Here is a 17393-nt window from a genome sequence, read left to right on the forward strand (position 1 = left end):
TACTAGAGGAGCAAAGTAATTTCTGTGTATTGTGTGCATCAGCACTTAGGAGCTGAGTTACCTCTTAATCTAGGGGAAAGGACAACTAGCGGGCTACAACCACGTTAGAGGATATTTTTCCTTTCCTCTCCCAATTAAAAAAAATGTATTTTCAGTGTTTGTTTTGCCCAGTCAAAAAGATAGGCTGATTTTCTAGATATAAGAACAGTGGCCAGAAATTTACCCTTTTGCTGAATGCTTACGTATTTGCCATAGCTGTTTCTGATGTCATGGATTCTGAGGAAGTGTCAGTTACGTGATGATCTTCCTTATTGATGTCTTACTTCATGTTCAGTGTTTTAAAAATATAAATTACAAACACTCTACATCCATACCCAGATTTACTTATTTTATCAGAAAAAAAAACTTGAGAAATTTGTAGATCAAATTAAGAGACAATAAGTGTACATTGTTGAATAAAAAATTTTAAAGTTTCTGAGGTGTTTGTCTTATCTTTTGTGTGCTTTAATTTAAAAAAAGTTACTGAAAACTAAGTTAAGATTATGACATGGATATTTTTTAAAGGGTCAGATGTACAAATAATTTAAGTCCTAAAGTAGCATGGTCTTATGTCATGGATTTTTTTTTTTTTTGTAATTATACAGGTTACTAAGGTGCTTGGAATTGGCACGTGTATTGAAAACTCAGCTGTGAGAGCGGCTATCCTGCTTTTTGGCATGACACTGAACTTTATGTTCTTTCAATTGAAATTAAGAACTAATAAGCAGTTAAGCAATATGGCAGTACATAAATGGGAAACATCCTGTTTGTTTAGCATTGCTTTGTCACAAGGTGAAAAAAAAGCAGTGCTAACATCAACATTACTAGAGTGGGGGATGAGAAAAGATGCAAAAACATTCACCAAAAGTGTGTTTGTCACTATGTAGACTGATACATTTGGATTATATGCTTTAGTGTTCTTTGAAATAGGGGATCATTGTCCTTGGCCTGGTAAGTGACTTGCAAGGACACAAGGGAATTCGGGGTTTATTTGAAGCTTGTCTAAAAATTCTCAGCCCTGTAAGTGTGATTTATATAAAGCAAGGTAGTTAATTCAGTCTACAAAGTTGGGTTTTTTTTTTTTGTAATGACATTTATTGTGGATTTCAGCAGCTAACATTTGAAAGCAATGTCTGAGCAGAACATAAAACTCATTCTAGATTGCTTAGCAGGGTCTCATGCTTGAAGAATTCTTACTTGGAGCTTTTAATCCACTATTGTTGGATACGACGAATCGATTGAATCTGAGAAGTCTGGGCATGAGAACCCCACTCTCTCCAGTGTTTATAGTCTCCTCCATGATGGTCACACTCCAAGATGTACTGATAGCCACGGTATCCAGGATACTGGTAGCAAACCCAGCTAGAAAACCCAAACATATTGGATTATTAAAACTAGTTAGGAACCTGGTCAAAACCCTAAAACCTGAGCCTCTCCTCAAGACAATGATATGGAGTACTTTTAGGCTTAGAAAACAATAGCCATCCTAGATGTGCTAGGCAGATGGCTACAACTAGCTGAAAATTAACCTTCATTATGAAAAAAGAGACAAGAATAGTTAACATAAATGCTGCTTCTGTAGAGGAATGTCTGGTAGGAAAAACTGACTTTAAGTGGTAGCTGATACCAAGAACCTTAGAATCAAAATTACTCATAACTAGAATGTGACGGTCATGCCAATATGACATCAATGTATGAAATCAAGTAAGACATGACCATTGATGTATTAATATTCACAAAGCTTACATTTTACAAGAGTTACTTTGGAATGAGTTCCAGCTGGAACTCATTGTTTTTGCACTTACGCTCCACATTGTATCTTCATGGAACCAACTTCGTTGTTGAACCAACCCATGGCTTGCAAGGAGGGGTAGTCATCAGTGAGTTCCCACTGGCGTCCAATAAAGTTTTCTTTCTCAAAGATGGTAATCTTAGACTCCTTATGATTCTGTAATACAGAAATTAAAAGAAGTTTAGTACCAGGGTTAAGGCATTCTTTGTAATTCTTTACCACATTTTTCAAATCAAAACTGATTTACAGAAGGAAGTACATCATTAGTTGTAAAAATATTTCAGGCAATACAGAAATTTTTAAAAATTACTCATAATCCTTTTTAATCCAATTTCATACCATATACAAAATATACAAATAACTGATAAAATGCCTTAGTACAACAAAAGACAGCTGAAAGGAAGTATGACAGCAGAAAAAATATTTGCATCACATAGCTAAACAAAGGATTAATATTAATATGGAAAAAGTTCCCACAAATTAATAGGAAAAGTAAGCCCATGCGTGTGTGTGCATGCACAGTGTTGGAAACAACATAAATGTCCAGTAGGGTATATGAAGACTACACAAGCATTAAGAAGGCAGAGACTAACCTTTATGATATTTCAAAAGTAGGCAAAATTAGCCCTAGTAATAGAAAGTAGAAAGGAGCAATTGATTGGAAAGTGACACCAGGGGACTTTATGGGGTGATGGGATTGTTCTGTATCTGATTAAGGTGTTGGTTACATGGAAATACATATTTTTCAAATACATTCCATCATGAGGATATAAACTCAGGATTTGTGTATCTTACTATGTGTAAATTATACCTTAGAGGCGGGGAAAGTGGAGTTAAAGTGAGATGATAACACATCCAGATAGGGAAATAAATACTTTTAGTTCAAGAGCTTTTGGGTTACCATCTCTACTACTTTAATTTTGGTGGGACTTTAAGGTGAGATCATTGACAACTGAAGTCATGAGAAAAATCACATGATATAGACTAATACTTGGAAAGGTTTTAGCTCAGCCTCACTCAATATAGGTATCATTTTTTGACACACCCTTGGGGGTGGGAGATCATCCTGTTTCTGCTTGAAATCCTCCAAAGACTAGAAGCATTCCATTCTGATGCATAATTAAATAATGCTTAGTGTTAGAAACAAGAGAGTTATGAATCAAAGATAAGAGACACTGAAAGATTTGCCTATGTCTTCAGTCATTCCAATTTACTAAAGGGTTACTTTGGCATTTCCATTCCTAGGTAAAATCCTGCACAGATTGAAATTTAACTGGTCAAGGATCTACTTTTCCTACACGGTAAGTGCTCTTACTAGTTATCTGATTGCACTTTTGAAGATCTGAGCTTTAGAAAGTCTGCTTCCTGCCACCCAAGTAAGAAGGCCCTTACGTAATGAAAATACTATCTAGCAGAAAATAATCAAATGGTAGACTTAGAAACATAGGGAGCAGTGTTTTTCTTTTCTCTTTTACACTTTATCCTTCTTCCTGCCACATTTCAGCATAACTGATGGGAAATAACATTAAGTGTCAGTCCACATGCACCCTCTCTAGCCCCACCCACCACAGGCACAGAAATGAAAATTTCAAGGACTCACAGCTGAACAGATGGGGCGGAAGGACATGAGTCGCTCGATGTGATAGGCATTACTCCCACTCCAGGCATCCCAGCGAGGGTACTCTCCTCTCTCCAGGACAAACTGTTGCCCACAGAAGCTGGTATGCTCATAACCAATCCAGCTGCCAGAGACAAGTAATGATGTTTGTTCATGGTGTTCAGAGCTTATGTGGCCTTAGGGAGAAGGCATCTTTTGTTTAAGATGTTAATAGTGGGGTAAAATATCAAGCCAATTCCAATAGAGCCATACAAAGTAATACATCTATTACAAGTAGTGGAGCATGAGCTGGCAGTTACACTATGTGGGTTTATAAATGTAATATTTGTTTTGGGGTTATCCACTGAAAAGGTCTACTTCACTGGCCTGACTAGTATGTTTTGGCAAAGTGAGGCTAAAGTTATATTTCCTTTTTCTCCAGGTAACCTTATTCTCTACTTGGGGCTCTAGGTTTGGGGTCTAGTGACTGACTATTGCTTTGGCTGCAGCCAAACGTACTGGCTTCTTCCAAAGGAGGCAAAGACATGACTAGATAGCTGATGGATAACTAGTCTCTTGTTTCCTTGTCACTTTGTGGGTCCTTCCTCCTGCACATCTAATACATACCTATACCTTATCTATTAAAACACCTCAGATCAATATTTCACAACCAAGTCTCAGTTACTGATGACCCTTAAAGTAAAATACTTTACAAAATACTTTACAAAGAGCTCAGTTTTGGAGGTGAACAATCTGTGGAAGCCTATCTACATGAACAACCAGTTCTGTCTAAGCCAAAGGAGAGTTCTTGCCTTTATGTTTTCAGGCTGATGATAATGACCTCAACTAACCCGCCAAGAGTAAGAAGACAAAACAAGAAAGGATCTTCCTCGCCAGGGAGATTAACCACCACCAAGACACTGCTGGAAGACTAACTAGGAACTAATGTAGGTCTGAGTCCTGGGACTGAGTTCCTTTTTACAGAGAAATTAGCTAGCAGCGTCTACTCTGGGACATGCAGGAGGTGAGTTAGCTGTAAAGAGGCTTCAGCTTGATAGTCTTCCTCTTTATGGATTTTCTGTGGGGAAGAAAAACTCAAGGGGCCTGGGGCTGTTCTGAGACAACCCCAGGTTGCAGCCTGTGGTCTCCAGAAACGCAGAAATGATTACCGCTGCTGTCCTGCCTCACGGTATATGTTTCTTTAATCACCCCCCAAACGGAGTACCAAGGCACTAAGAGTCTCATTCGTGTTTCTTTTAGCTTCGAGTTACTGAATTACACAAGTAGTGTTTTGTTTTGTTTTGTCTTTTGAGATTGCGTCATTATGGAGGCTTCTCTCCCAGCAATGATTAGAGTCTGGAGAAACATCTTTCTTCCTTGATTCCTACTTTTATAGTCACATGTCTGAAGCAACCAGAAATAAGGGACCTGAGGTTCTGCCGAGGTCCATACTCACGCGCCACATTCCACCTTGAGAGACCGAACATTATCAAAACTGCGCTCAGAGACATTCGGGCAGGAGCTGGTGAACTCCATCCTCTTGCCTTGGAAGTTCTCCTGGTCATAGATGGTTATCTGAAATGGGATTTAATGGGAAAACAGAGCTGGAATGTGGTACATCAGGAAAAACAGAGGCCCAGGACAACATCTTCACCTGTGTCTGACCCTATGTTTTCCATCATTAGCTGTAGCCCAGGATACCTGATGAGATCTCGTCCAGTGTAGACAGAGTAAGAAGGAGTTTGAAGTAATACCACTGGTTGGTGGTGTTCACATGCCCAATCTAGGAATGAGGTGTGGGGATTGGCTTATGATAGGAATGGTCTGCCAGAGACAATAGCTGGCCCAGTGGACATATCAAAGACTCGTGGACCCTTATTCCACCATGCTTCCTGCATAAGTGTGGCCCAGAGGCCAGGATTTTGGGAGACCCAGGGGCTCTCTGTGGATTATTTCTTAGCTTCTCCAGCCACACTTGCTATAGAAATCTAAAGTGTAAAGGGAAAGTTGTGATGAATCCCTTTCATACCTTGAACTAGAACTTGGCTCTTGAATCTGGCTAGGGGACAACTCCCCAAGCTGTGAATCAGACTCAGAGTTGACCCAATGAGGAGGGTAAGGGTGTTGGGGGAAACAGTGGCTAAGGATCAGCCACTTCAGGCCATGATTACAACCAACCTCAGGTCTGGGGTCAAGAGACAAAGGTTCAATCATTTATTTGGGATCTGGTGGCAAATCTCTCCTCATTTCTGGGTCCTCAGTTTCTCCATGTTATAATCCACTCGGGTTGCTTTATTTTAAGATAATTTTAGCAGTATGGTGGAGAGTTGACCTAGAAAACTCGGTATCATCTCCTACCCATCATGGGCTTCCAGGGTCATCCTTCTTCTGTCCAAATGGGGCATCTTGAGATTCTTTCTGAGACAGCATCTGGACTTTGCGTGGACCCTTCCCCTACAAGCTGGCGTTTTATTGGTCGGTCACTGCCCCATGGAAAAGCACAGCTCTGGGGCCTGCTCTGTGGTGGTATCATACCCCCTGCCCTGATGGATTCCTGTTTTTGTGTGATGGGGATGAGCTTACCTTCCATGGCCCCACAGACCCCGGCATGGGGTTAGTTTGAGCCATCTTGGTGGTTGGAAGGGATTCTGGAAGATAGAACACACACCAGTGTCATGGCCTCTGGGGTGGGGGTGGGGTTGTGAGGAACACAGGGGAAAATGAAAGATGCTTGAAGTCCAATAAACAGACTTTGGTTGGGATCCTGGCTCTGCCTCTCACTAGCTGAGCCTCAGTTGTTTTCTGTCAGTAAAGCTTCTAAGTGCAGAATTCTTGTAAGGATTAGAAGCAATCATTTCGGTAAAGAACTGCACAGGCAGCATGACCCCCCTGATAAATGTTGCTCTCATCCTCTTGCCTGCCTCCAGGCACCCGCTATAGGTGGCAGCATTGCCTCAGTCTCCCATGCCCCAACAGAAACTCCTTGGCAACCATCCATCCACACCCTTCATATTACTAGTATGTGATCTCACTCTCACCTGGCTCCCCGCAGCCCTCAAACCGACCGGCTGTGGGTGGCCATGCTACCTTTCCCTCCCTACTTCTCTGCCTCCTGGACCTACCTGGCCTTGGCTCTGCCTCCTAAGACTTTGCTCCTTTCCCTAGCCTGTGGTGACTCGCTTTCTCTCCTGATTTCCAGCGCTCATCACAGTACTGATCTGTGTTCCTATTGAATGTGTCCTGGGCGAACATGTCAATGGCAGGGCCTCGGTCTCCTGAGTGACTGATGTAGCACCGTGCTGAGCCCATGTTGGGTGGGGAGGGTTTGAGGAGGGGGATGGGTGGCATTGAAAAAGACTTATTGAAGGAAAGTGAAGAAGAGAAGAGGATAATAATAGCTAATGCTTAACAATGGCTCCCTCCATGCCAGGCTCTGTTCTAAATGCTTTACATGCATTAATAATACACTTGATCTTCAAAATGAGCCTATGAGGTAAGTGCTATCATTATCCCCATTTTACAGAGGAGGATACTGAGGCTCAGAGCAGTGAGGTAGACAGAAAAGATGAGGAAGAGTAGAGGAAGGAAGGACGGGGGAAGGCGGGAGGGAGGGAAGACAGAAGACAGGCAGGTGTGCGTCCGTTTTCTTAACTCAGAACAGCCCTTCATGGCCTTTCCCTCTGGCTAGTATTGGCCCAGTGACTGATGTGGGTAAACTCAGTGATATATCCTTCCATTCTGAACCTCGGAATAAGCATTTCTGAGCTCCTATCCCGTACCTTCTCCCTATGCCCCAGGAGCCTGTCATTTCTTGGGGTCCCATGCCCTCTCCCAGCCATGGCTGCTAGGGCAGTGGTTATTGTCATGTAAGTGACTTCTCTTGGAGTAGCAAGAGAAGGCAGCCTCCCCCTGGAGTCCCTCAGTCTTTTCCAAACATCCCAGGAGGCTCTGACCCCAAGGCAGGAAAACAGGGCCCCCTCCTGAGCCTGTTTCTGCAGGGGAAGGAAAAGAAGGACCAGGACACCTGCCAGGGCCTTACTCACCCAGCTCCTGCTGCACAGTCTGGGTCTCCATCTGGTGCCACTTCCTCTGCGGCCCTGCTCTTTATAGCCCCACGGCCCATGGCCTCTGGCCCTGTCAGCACTCTGCTTTCCCTCTGCTTTTGTTCTCCCTGATCCCAGAGCTTTGGTGGCTCAGCCTGCTGGGCAGGCATCCCTCAGGGCTTTGTTTAAACCTGGGATACAGAAATCCAGAGAGGCCCCGCTGCTGTGGGGAGGTTGGCGGTGCAGGCCTTGGCTGCTGTGGACTTGCTCTTAGAGCAGCTGGGAGGTGAGCACTTGTCCCCTGCCCTTCTCCAGATTCCTCACGCCACCCCAGGACCTTCCTAAGACCCTATGTCACAGCAAACACATCAAAACGCGCCTCACTTCTCATACAGGATATACATTTTGTTGTCGTTGTTGTTTCAATAGGTGAAAGATTATTGCAATTCTGAAATCTATTAAGAAAAAAAAAATAGTTCACTGTATTCTTGGGAATCTTTATTATACCATGTTTATATGTATAACTATATAAGAGTTGAATTTAATTATAGTCAACTAGTAGATGTGAATATCTCGGCAGCTATCTTTTAAAATATTTATTCACTTTGATTTTGCAGTTTTTTTTTTTGAGGGTTTTTTTTTAATTTTGATTTTTTTAAATTGAATTATAGTCCAGGTACAATGTTGTGTCAATTTCTGGTGTACAGCACAAGTCTTCAGTCATACGTGAATATACATACATTCATTTTCATATTCTCTTTTTACCGTGAGTTATTACAAGATATTGAAATTTGGAGCCAACAAATCTTTTGAGGTTTTTTTTTTAATATATTGCTTTAGGCCCTTAGCAAACTCACAAGCCAGGGTACTGTACCTGTAGTACCCTGACAGGTAAAATGATTTCTCCCTGGAATTTCAGGGCACTTGAGGGGGGAGTGTGGGGTAATTGTGGGCCTCCCCAGGAGCCCTGAAGGGGACGATACGTTGTTCAAGCATCATAGCTACTGTGAGGAGCAGGAGGGTGCCATGGGTTGGGAGGGCTCTGAGCCTGGCAGACATGAGTTCAGATCCCAACTCCCCTGGCTAGGTAACTGGGCAAGTCACTCAGCCTCTCTTGACCCCCACCCCAAAAGGAGATACTCTTTGCCTGACACATTGTAGGTTTATTATTATATTACCCTACTCTCTTTCTGGTGACGGATACTGCAGAAAATCTCATAGCTGCTTAGAGAGAGGAAGAAATTTTTCCCAGTAGACTTCTCCCAATCCCTCTGCCAATCTCTCCACCCTGTGGCTCAAAGTTTGTCGGAGCTCCCTTTTCTCAGAACAACGATCAGGGGGTGAGTTCTGGTATATACCCAAGTATTTGCAGATTTGGCAGAACATTCCAAATGGAAAGGTCTGAAGCGAAGCGCAGTGAGCCACCCCAGCGCGTTTCGGCTGTTTGACTAACTGGTGATACCTGGATCAGTATCTAGCAAGGGATAGAGTTGTCTTGGGGGTCACGGCACACTCTGGCCAGCTGGTGGCTATGCAAGGGCTTAAGGTATTAGCTGTCCAGGGCTGGGGGTTCTTCCTCACCTTTCCTTTTCTTCCTCCTCAGAATCAGGGTCTTAGGGGAACACTTATTTGTCCCTTCATTCATTCCCTGACCCCTGGACTGGCTTAGGTACCCCCACAAAGTACTCTCATGGCACCTGGTACTTTTCGATTATTGTACTGATTATGCTTAGAAATTACTTTAGAAACTAGAAATATTGGGCTCCCAGGAGGGAAACTGAGGCACTTGGGGCCCAGCTATCGGACAGTATTTTCACAGTATTTTTCGATTTTTTTTGGTTTTGAACAATATGGACATATTTTCCTATCAAAACAAAGTTATTTTTGAAAATAAAGAAGCTGCTTAATTATCTGCTTCTTCCACTAGACTCCATCCTCCATGCAGACAGGACCTCCGTCTTGTTCATCGTTATATCCTCAGCTCTGTAAATATGTTTGAGTGAATGCATGACATCCAATGACAGGGGTTTGTGATTCTGGGGGGCAGAGATGAAACGGACAGATAGTCCTCACTTACTCCAGCCACAACTGATCTGCTTGTGCTGTGTTTATGCTTCACACACTCTCAGCATCTTAATTTGGGAGCTTTACACCCTACTGTTAGCTCCATGAAGACCAACTGAGGCAATTTTTAATTTATGCAGAAAAATGGGGCTTTTATGTTTAATTGAAAAGCCCAAACATGTGCACAAAACTATTGTAAGAGAGAAAATAAGAGTTACTGTGCAAACAATTTACAAATATCCATCCAATTTTCCTGGAGTCATAAGCATCCCTAGCCTGTCCTCTGTCCACTTTCCTCAGTTAAGCCCCAGGAAGCTGGAGAAGGGTTACCAGATCTCCATGGCTACCATCGTGTTTTGCAAATGTCACCTCAATATGATTCTTGACCAAATTCTAAAGAATTCCCCCTCCCACATCGTTTGGAACTGTTGCTTCACCTGCCCCATGATGATTATGCCCTCAGAGCTCCAACTCCCTCCACCATCTCTTTCAAGGAAAGTTGGGGCAGAGCCACTCTGGAAGTGGGAATGAAGGGAGAAACCAGCTTGTATTTCCTTCTCCGAAGCTGGGTTTGGGTCTCTCCTGTTCATCCTTAAAAACAATAACTACAGCTTAGAAAGCATTTACTGTGAACCAGACACTGCCTCATTTATCCCTGCAAAAACCCCATGACGTAGATCATTATAATACCCATTTTACAGAGGTGTTAACTGAGATTCTAAAGGGCCAAGTTCTGGGCCAAGGAACCCAGCAGGGACTTGAATACATGTCTATCTGACTCCAAAGCCCATATTCTTTCCTCTGGGCAACCCGGCTTCTCTGGCATGAAGTTGGATGATAATACCTACCTGACGCACTGCTGTCAGATGAAGGGAGATGAAGGTGTTTAGGGAAGAGTTTGGGACCCAGTACCATCAATAAATGGTAATTATATTATTGGTTGTTCCAAATCAGATACCATCTGGTGCCAGATTCTCATAGAGATTAGTGGGAGCAAGCAGCAAAGATTTTAGAAAAATTTATCAGATAAAAAAAATTTTCTTTGAATTTGGAAAAGACCACATTCAGTTTTTTCCCCAATATTTTTCTTTATTCCATTATAGCAGCACATTCGGTCTGTCTCATTTTCTTCAGGGCATGGATCTACTGGGGACATGCATTGTGAACTCTGTTCTAGCCCACACCTCATTGTATGAGGAGGTGGGCCACTGGCTGTCCAGTGGGATGGGCCTTTAGATTTGGAGGTGATGACTGACATGGAGGAGAATGAGACAACCCCCAAACGTAACGTGGTCGATTTTAACCTGAGGCTTCTCATCACCAGGGCTACATGCCAAGCGTGGTAGACGCTCAGTAGAATTTTATGGATGGCTTGGAACCCTGGCCTTGCCTCTGAGCCCAGGGAGCCTCACAGGATGAGGCCCAGGGCGGGAGGGGTGAGGTCATGGGGCCAGGGCGGCCCCTGGACTCAGCACTTTTTGGCAAGAGCATAATGGGGCTGACCAGGCGGCTGAGCAGCACTTCTGTTGTTTGAGAATAAGCAGGCTGGGTACAAAGCAAAGGGCCCAGTCAGCGTTCAGCCAGCACCTACCTCCCCCATGAGGGGCTGCTTCTAGGGGACCTTTTTTGCCCTTGTTCTTGCTACGCCTTTAAACAAGTAGGAGAGTCAGGGCCTGGCAGGGCCTGAGAAGGCACAAGCCCTGGGAGAGAACTTGGAAGCATCTCAAGCCTCCAGCTCTTTCTGAGCACTTCCTGTGTCCATCGTCCCTCTGCTTGCAGGCGGAAACAGATGCCCGCATGCCTGCTGGGGATTCTGTTGTCCTAAGGGCCCAGCCTCCCTAGCTCACTTCCTCTGTGTGTAACTAGCTTGAAGGCTTTTCAGCTCTGTTCAGTCTTACTGAATTTCTCCATACTGCAGCTTGTCATTTCCTCTCATCTGGAACACTGTGAAACTGTTAGAAAAATAGTTAAGAAGATAGGACTTAAGCTATGGGGCGGCGCTCAGCCCACTCTCTCCACTACAGCCAAGTAGTTCAATTCCGTGTCTCATTTAGGGCGGCCAGATGTAGCAAATAAAAATACAGGTAAATTCAAATTCCAGATAAACAATATTTTGAAGTGTAAGTAAATCCTAAATATTTTTTATACTAAAAAAGTATTTGTTTATCTGCAATTCAAATTTAGCGGGGCGTCCTACATTTTATTTGCCAACACCAGTCTCCTTCCACCTTTTTCTGGGGCATCGTGTAATATCCTTCTGCCAATCTGCTGCTATTTTGTCCTTTAGAGAAGATACTTAAAAAGTCATCATCTTCAGGGTGGCTTCCCTGGCATACCCAGTCCCACCAGCCCCCTGACAACATCCTATGACAAAGTGGAGAATGGAAGAGAATCTATATGTTTTTAAGCGTTTTCCCAAATGTTACCTTATTTAATCATCCCTAGTAACCTTGAGGGATATGCTTCATTAACCCCAATTTACAGTAGAAAAATCAGACTCAGAGAGCTTGTGTCACTTACCTAAGGCCACAATGCTGGGAAGTGCCAGGGCCAGATTTCAACCTCAATTCTCTTTGGTTCCAAAACCTATATTCTTTACCATGTTGCTTATAGGAATCCCTCACCCTTCATTTGTGTGAATCAGCATGACTCATGGGGAGTAGCCATAAAAGCAAATTTATTTTCATCTTCTCTGCCCCCTTTTCTTTTTATTGAAGTGTAGTCAATTTATAGTGTTGTGTTAGTTTCTGGTGTATAGCATAATGATTGATTCAGTTATACATATATATTTCTTTTCATATCCTTTTCCATCATAGGCTATTACAAGGTATTGAATATAGTTCCCTGTGCTATACAGTAGGACCTTGCTGTTTATCTAGCTTATATATAGTAGTTAATATCTACACTTCTCTGATCTTTTCTGCTTTTTCAGTGAAGCTAATTTCTCTCCCTTCCCCTGGATGTAAACTTGGGTAGTTCCACAATTTTTGTGGCCACTTTTAGGTAATAAAAAGTTGGATAGTTACTTTAAATCATAAAAGATAATCTGGATTTAAAATCAGAATGTTCAAGGGGGACGGTATAGCTCAGTGGTAAGAATGCATGCTTAGCATGCATGAGGTGCTGGGTTCAATCCTCAGTACCGCCATTAAAAATAATAATAATAAAATAAAATTTAAAAATAAAATAAAAAATTTTAAAAACACACCAAAAGTTAGAATGTCTGCTGTAGTAACTAAAACTTTAATCTCTATTAGAAGGTAAGTCTCCCTGCTGCCCTGAGAGGACCTGGATTAGGCAGAAAGCTGGCACCCAGGGAAAGTACACTCTTTTTTTCTTTCTCTTGCTTACTCACTGGTTTCTGATCCTTCTAGGAATGGAGGGAATGGGAGAGGAAGGAGACAGAACAGAACATTTCTTACTTGACGGTCCTGTGGTAAGATGGCTTCACACCCTATGCCCAGCAACTCTCCAAAGCTGCCTGTCTTGTGGACACTTCCTGGTTCTTTGGAGTGTGCCCACCTGCAGTAACCTTGACCCAGGTCTCTGCATCTCCGCTCTGGCTATGGTAGCTTCTACAGCCCGTAGGCTCCTGGTGGTCTACCTCTAGATTTACTCTGTTGAGGACGCATCAGTCCTGCAGGAGATCTACTGGACTAAATCTGCTCCAGCCCCACTCCAGTTCCTCTGAGACATGACCCACCTCTGGTCCATGGAAACACTCACATGTCCTTTGCCCCAGTAAATTCTGGAGTGTAGGCTGATTCTTACTCAGCCTCCTCTGCTCTGCCTCATCCCTCGGCAACTGCCCAGCCCAACTTCTGACCTTTAGATGTCTGACTGCAGGGACACGTAACAAGCTTTCTAAGGGCCCTTGGTGCCTTCACCTGAGGTGAAGCTCTTTCACTCCTTCCTCTGAAGAAGGGTGAGGTTCACAGCTTGGCTTCTCAAAAAATTCTCTTTGCAGCCAGTCTTTAATCTCTCCAGCTCTTGGTGTCAGAAAGGAAGGTTAAGAGCCACCAGATCAGTTCTCAAACATCTCCTTTGAAATTTCTGCATAGTACTCCATCATGTAACTTACTTTGCTTTCTAGTATCTACCATGCTAATGTCTCAGCCAAAATGTCCATGTTCACATCCTGTAACATGCATGAGCTACTTCCCTGCTCACTTCACGCTGCTCACCCACCTATGCTCCCTTTGCTCCCAACAGGAGACCTTACATCCTGTTTCATCAGGCATGGATTTCCTCAGCTTCCTGCCCCTGGAACCTACAGTACCTGCAACACTATTAATTTCCACCCTCACCTCCTCACCTCCGGTCCCAGATGCTCACCACTTCCTGTTCTGGTTAAAATATTCCATCTTCTTAAGACTTCATGTAATCAATTAACCCTCTCTTGTCTAATATTCTTAAAAGGAACACCTGTATTTTACTACGAAAGTATATGTAACTTAAGAAGTCATATATTAATAAAATATGTATAATAAATATTTTTTGACAAATCCAGCACCCCTCCTTCTCATAGGTTACCATTTTCAACTCTTTTAGCTTTTCTTTTGTTATTTCATTGATTTTTAGACATGCTATACTGATTTCTTATCTTGATGGACAGGATTTTAGCTCTCTTCCCCTCCCCACCCTCTGATAGACTTATTACAAATTTTGCTTAAATCTATATTCAGTGAATTAGTTTCTATGACTGTAAATATGATTTACTACTGGACCAAGTAATTATGATGACATCTCCCTTCCTGAACCATGTTTTGCTTCTCCTAGAGTTAAACATTTCCTAGTTTTTTCACAGGCTCAGTTTTCCCATGTCTTCATAAAATATCTCTTAATACAATATTCTATCAGACTATCAGTCTTCTCCATCTTTTCCTCTTGGCGATGTCCATCTAGAAGTTTCTGTCCTGCTCCAGACTAAAGAAGTTCTGTCTATGCTGCTGCATAGGTGTTGTCCAGAGACCTCTCTTGGCTGACATCCCTGGAACACCCTTTGCAGTGCTCCAGGGTTGAATCCATGTCCTTCCTTTTCACAGTTTACCCTCTTGTGTTAGTAAAACACATTCTCTAACAGTGTCCTGAGAAATGGCACATGAACATAAATTTTTTAAGGTCAAAATATCTAAAAATACATTTTTGTATGGTCACATTTGATCGAAGGCTTGGCTAGGTATTGAGTACGAGCACCCTACAAATTGGGAAGGCATTTCCCCTTTGTCTTCTGTGTGCAATGTTGCTGTTGAGAACCGTAATACCATTTTGATTCCTGATCCTTTGTATGAGACCTTTTTTTTTTCCTAGAATTTTTTTTTTTTAATGCCCATTGATCTGAATTTCCTGAGGCTGTGCCTCGGTGAAAATCTTTTTTCCTTTATTTCTCTGGGCATTTAGTAGACTCTTTCAACCTTCAGGAAAGGTATGTCCTTTAGTTCTCTGAAATGTTCCTGTATCATTTCTTCGATCATTTTCGCACATCTGTTTAATATGTTCCTTTTTCCGTAACTTTTACTCGTTGGATGTTGGACCTCCTGAATACTCTGGTTTTCTCACATTTCTGTTCTATTTTATGTCTCTTTGTCTTTTTGTTCTGACATGTAAGAGATTTCCTTGATGTTAGCTTTTCATCCTATAGAGAGTCCTGTTGCTGCTATAGCAAATTACTACCACAAGCATAGTGACTTCAACAACACGAGTGTATGGTACTATAGCTCTGGAGGCAGGACTGCACTCCCTCTGGAGGCTCTACGAGACAGTCTATTTCTTTGCCTTTTCTGGCTTCTAGAGGCTGGCTGCCTGCAATTCTTGGCTTACGGCCCCTTTCTCCAACTTCAAAGCTAACAGTATAGCATCTTCAGATTTCTCTCTCTGTGACCGGTCCTCCTTCCTGCCTCCCTCAGAAGGACCCTTGTGATTGTATACCCAGATAATCCACCATCATCTCCCCATCTCAAGTTCCTTAATCATGTCTGCAAACCCCTTAGCCATGGCATAGAAGATTATTTTCACAAGTCCTGGAGACTAGGATGTAGATATCTTTGGAGGGCCGTCATTCTGTCTATCATAGACTTTTTTTTTTTTTTACAAAATTTGTTATTTTTACGGTCACATTTTTAATGTCTAAAGGCCCATTTTTGTTTTCTCTGATGATTTCATTTTTAAAACATCTTGTTCTTGTTTCATAGATACAATATTTTCGTTTCTCTCTCTGAGGATATTTTTGCCCCTTTGAAGTTTTCTTACTCTTTCTACATTATCTCTATTCTCTTCAGGTTCCATTACTTCTATTTCATTATGATGATGATGATGATGATGATGGTGGTGGTGGTGGTGTTGGAGGATTTTCCCAAGTGTGTTATGATCTGTGGGTGTCCTTTCTTACTGAAGAAAAAGCTGACTGGGAAAGACTGATGGGAAATTCTGGATGCCTGGGTGAAGACTGTCAACTGGTAGAAGTCATTATATGACAGCAGGTGGTCAACCAGCTTTTTTTGGTGGGAATTATCAAAAATCAGTAGCTGTAAGTGTTTTGCTTGGGTTGGTTCAGTTTCTCTTAAGAATGATTCTCTGCTCTCTCTCTGGACGGTGGTTTTCCGGAACCAGGTGGAAGCAGACAGGTGTTGTGTGGGCTTCAACCTGCTCCTCCTGGTCTCAGCTCTGCACCTCACATCTTCCTTTGTGCTCAGTGTCCTCTCCTCTGGACAAAGTCTATACAGAGCCTTTCCTCCTGCAAGGTTTTGACTATGCAGTGGGTGGGAGGATGGTGGAAGCTGAAAGCTAGCTACTCACACAGATCTGTACAAGGCCCTCCTGCTTTGAGCCCCCTTGAGTAATCCCAGAATCCGGTGAGTGTTTGGTGCCTCTAGTTCCAGGCCCTTTTCAAAGTTCCAGTGGGTGTTCCTCACTATGCTCTGTTGAATTTGACTGTCCTATTTGAGATATTTACCATTCCTTATTTACTCTTTTTGAAGTAAACTTTTAAAATTTCAGAATGACTTTAAATTTACAAAATTATTGTGAGGATAGTATAGAGAGTTCTAGTATACCCCACACCTAATTGTCCCCATTATTAACATCTTACATTTGTATGTACATTTGTCACAATTAATGAACCAATACTAGTACAATATTATTAACACAAGGTCTATACCTTATATAGATTTTCCCAGCTTTCCCGTACTGTCCTTTTTCTGTTCTGAGATGCTAGCAAGGATACCATATTACATTCGGTTGTCATGCCTCCTTTGGATCCCTTTGTTTGTGACAGTTCCTCAGATGTTCCTTAGTTTTGATGACCCTGAGAGTTTGAAGAAGTACAGTCAGGTATTTTTATAGAATGTCCCTCAATTATGATTTGTCTGATGCTTTTCTCATGATTCAACTGGGGTAATGGATTTTGGAGAGGGAGACCCACAGAGGCAGAGGGACATTCTCATCACATCACATCAAGGGTATGCACTATCCAGTGACTCATCACTGGTGATGTTAACCTTGATCGTCTGGCTTGAGGTAGTGTTTGTCAGGTTTCTCCATTGGTAAAGTTATTTCTTTTTTTTCTTCCTTTCCACACTGTACTCTATGGAAAAAAGCCTTTGTGCACAGGCCACACCTAGGGACTGGTAGGTTAAACTCCATCTCCTTAAAGGCTCCCATTCACTTTTTGTTTTAAAGATCTGATTGGAAGTTATACATGTTTGCTAGTTCCATCAGTGATGGCATTTGTGTTTCTGTTTTTTTGGTCTCTGTTTTACATTCCTGTAATTTTTACCTTTCTTCTACTGACTCTTTTCCCTCAGTCTATAAGCATGCTTACGCCCTCCTCATCTCAAAACAAAACCTTAACCTACCACCT

General features: G+C 42.4%; 1 protein-coding gene across 2 annotated transcripts; it reads right to left on the bottom strand.

The window, feature by feature from the left end:
* Window positions 1-1125: 1125 nt before the first annotated feature.
* Window positions 1126-12108, bottom strand: CRYBA1 (crystallin beta A1). Of its 2 annotated transcripts, none has more exons than XM_031685268.2 (6): window positions 12056-12108; window positions 6012-6076; window positions 4885-5003; window positions 3432-3573; window positions 1845-1987; window positions 1126-1401 (listed from the first exon to the last, which is right to left on the bottom strand). In XM_031685268.2, exons 2-6 carry the CDS (start codon window positions 6054-6056, stop codon window positions 1254-1256), a joined length of 597 nt encoding a protein of 198 aa, XP_031541128.1. In that variant the 5' UTR covers window positions 6057-6076; window positions 12056-12108; the 3' UTR covers window positions 1126-1253. The 2 variants fall into 2 exon arrangements, with proteins under 2 accessions (XP_031541128.1, XP_072796151.1); XM_072940050.1 differs by lacking the exon at window positions 12056-12108 and adding an exon at window positions 7472-7517.
* Between the last annotated feature and the right edge of the window lie 5285 nt (window positions 12109-17393).

This window comes from Vicugna pacos, chromosome 16 (genome assembly GCF_048564905.1).
Source record: "Vicugna pacos chromosome 16, VicPac4, whole genome shotgun sequence".
Classification (NCBI taxonomy): domain Eukaryota; kingdom Metazoa; phylum Chordata; class Mammalia; order Artiodactyla; family Camelidae; genus Vicugna; species Vicugna pacos.

What these genes read in the sequence shown, in the direction of transcription:
- CRYBA1 (XM_072940050.1), bottom strand. Translation starts at nt 7,502, where the DNA reads ATGGAGACCCAGACTGTGCAGCAGGAGCTGG. An exon ending in GACTGTGCAGCAGGAGCTGG is followed by an intron (nt 6,077 to 7,471) that starts GTGAGTAAGGCC and finishes TCTATCTTCCAG; the next exon opens with AATCCCTTCCAACCACCAAG. An exon ending in ATGAAGATACAATGTGGAGC is followed by an intron (nt 1,402 to 1,844) that starts GTAAGTGCAAAA and finishes TGGGTTTTCTAG; the next exon opens with CTGGGTTTGCTACCAGTATC.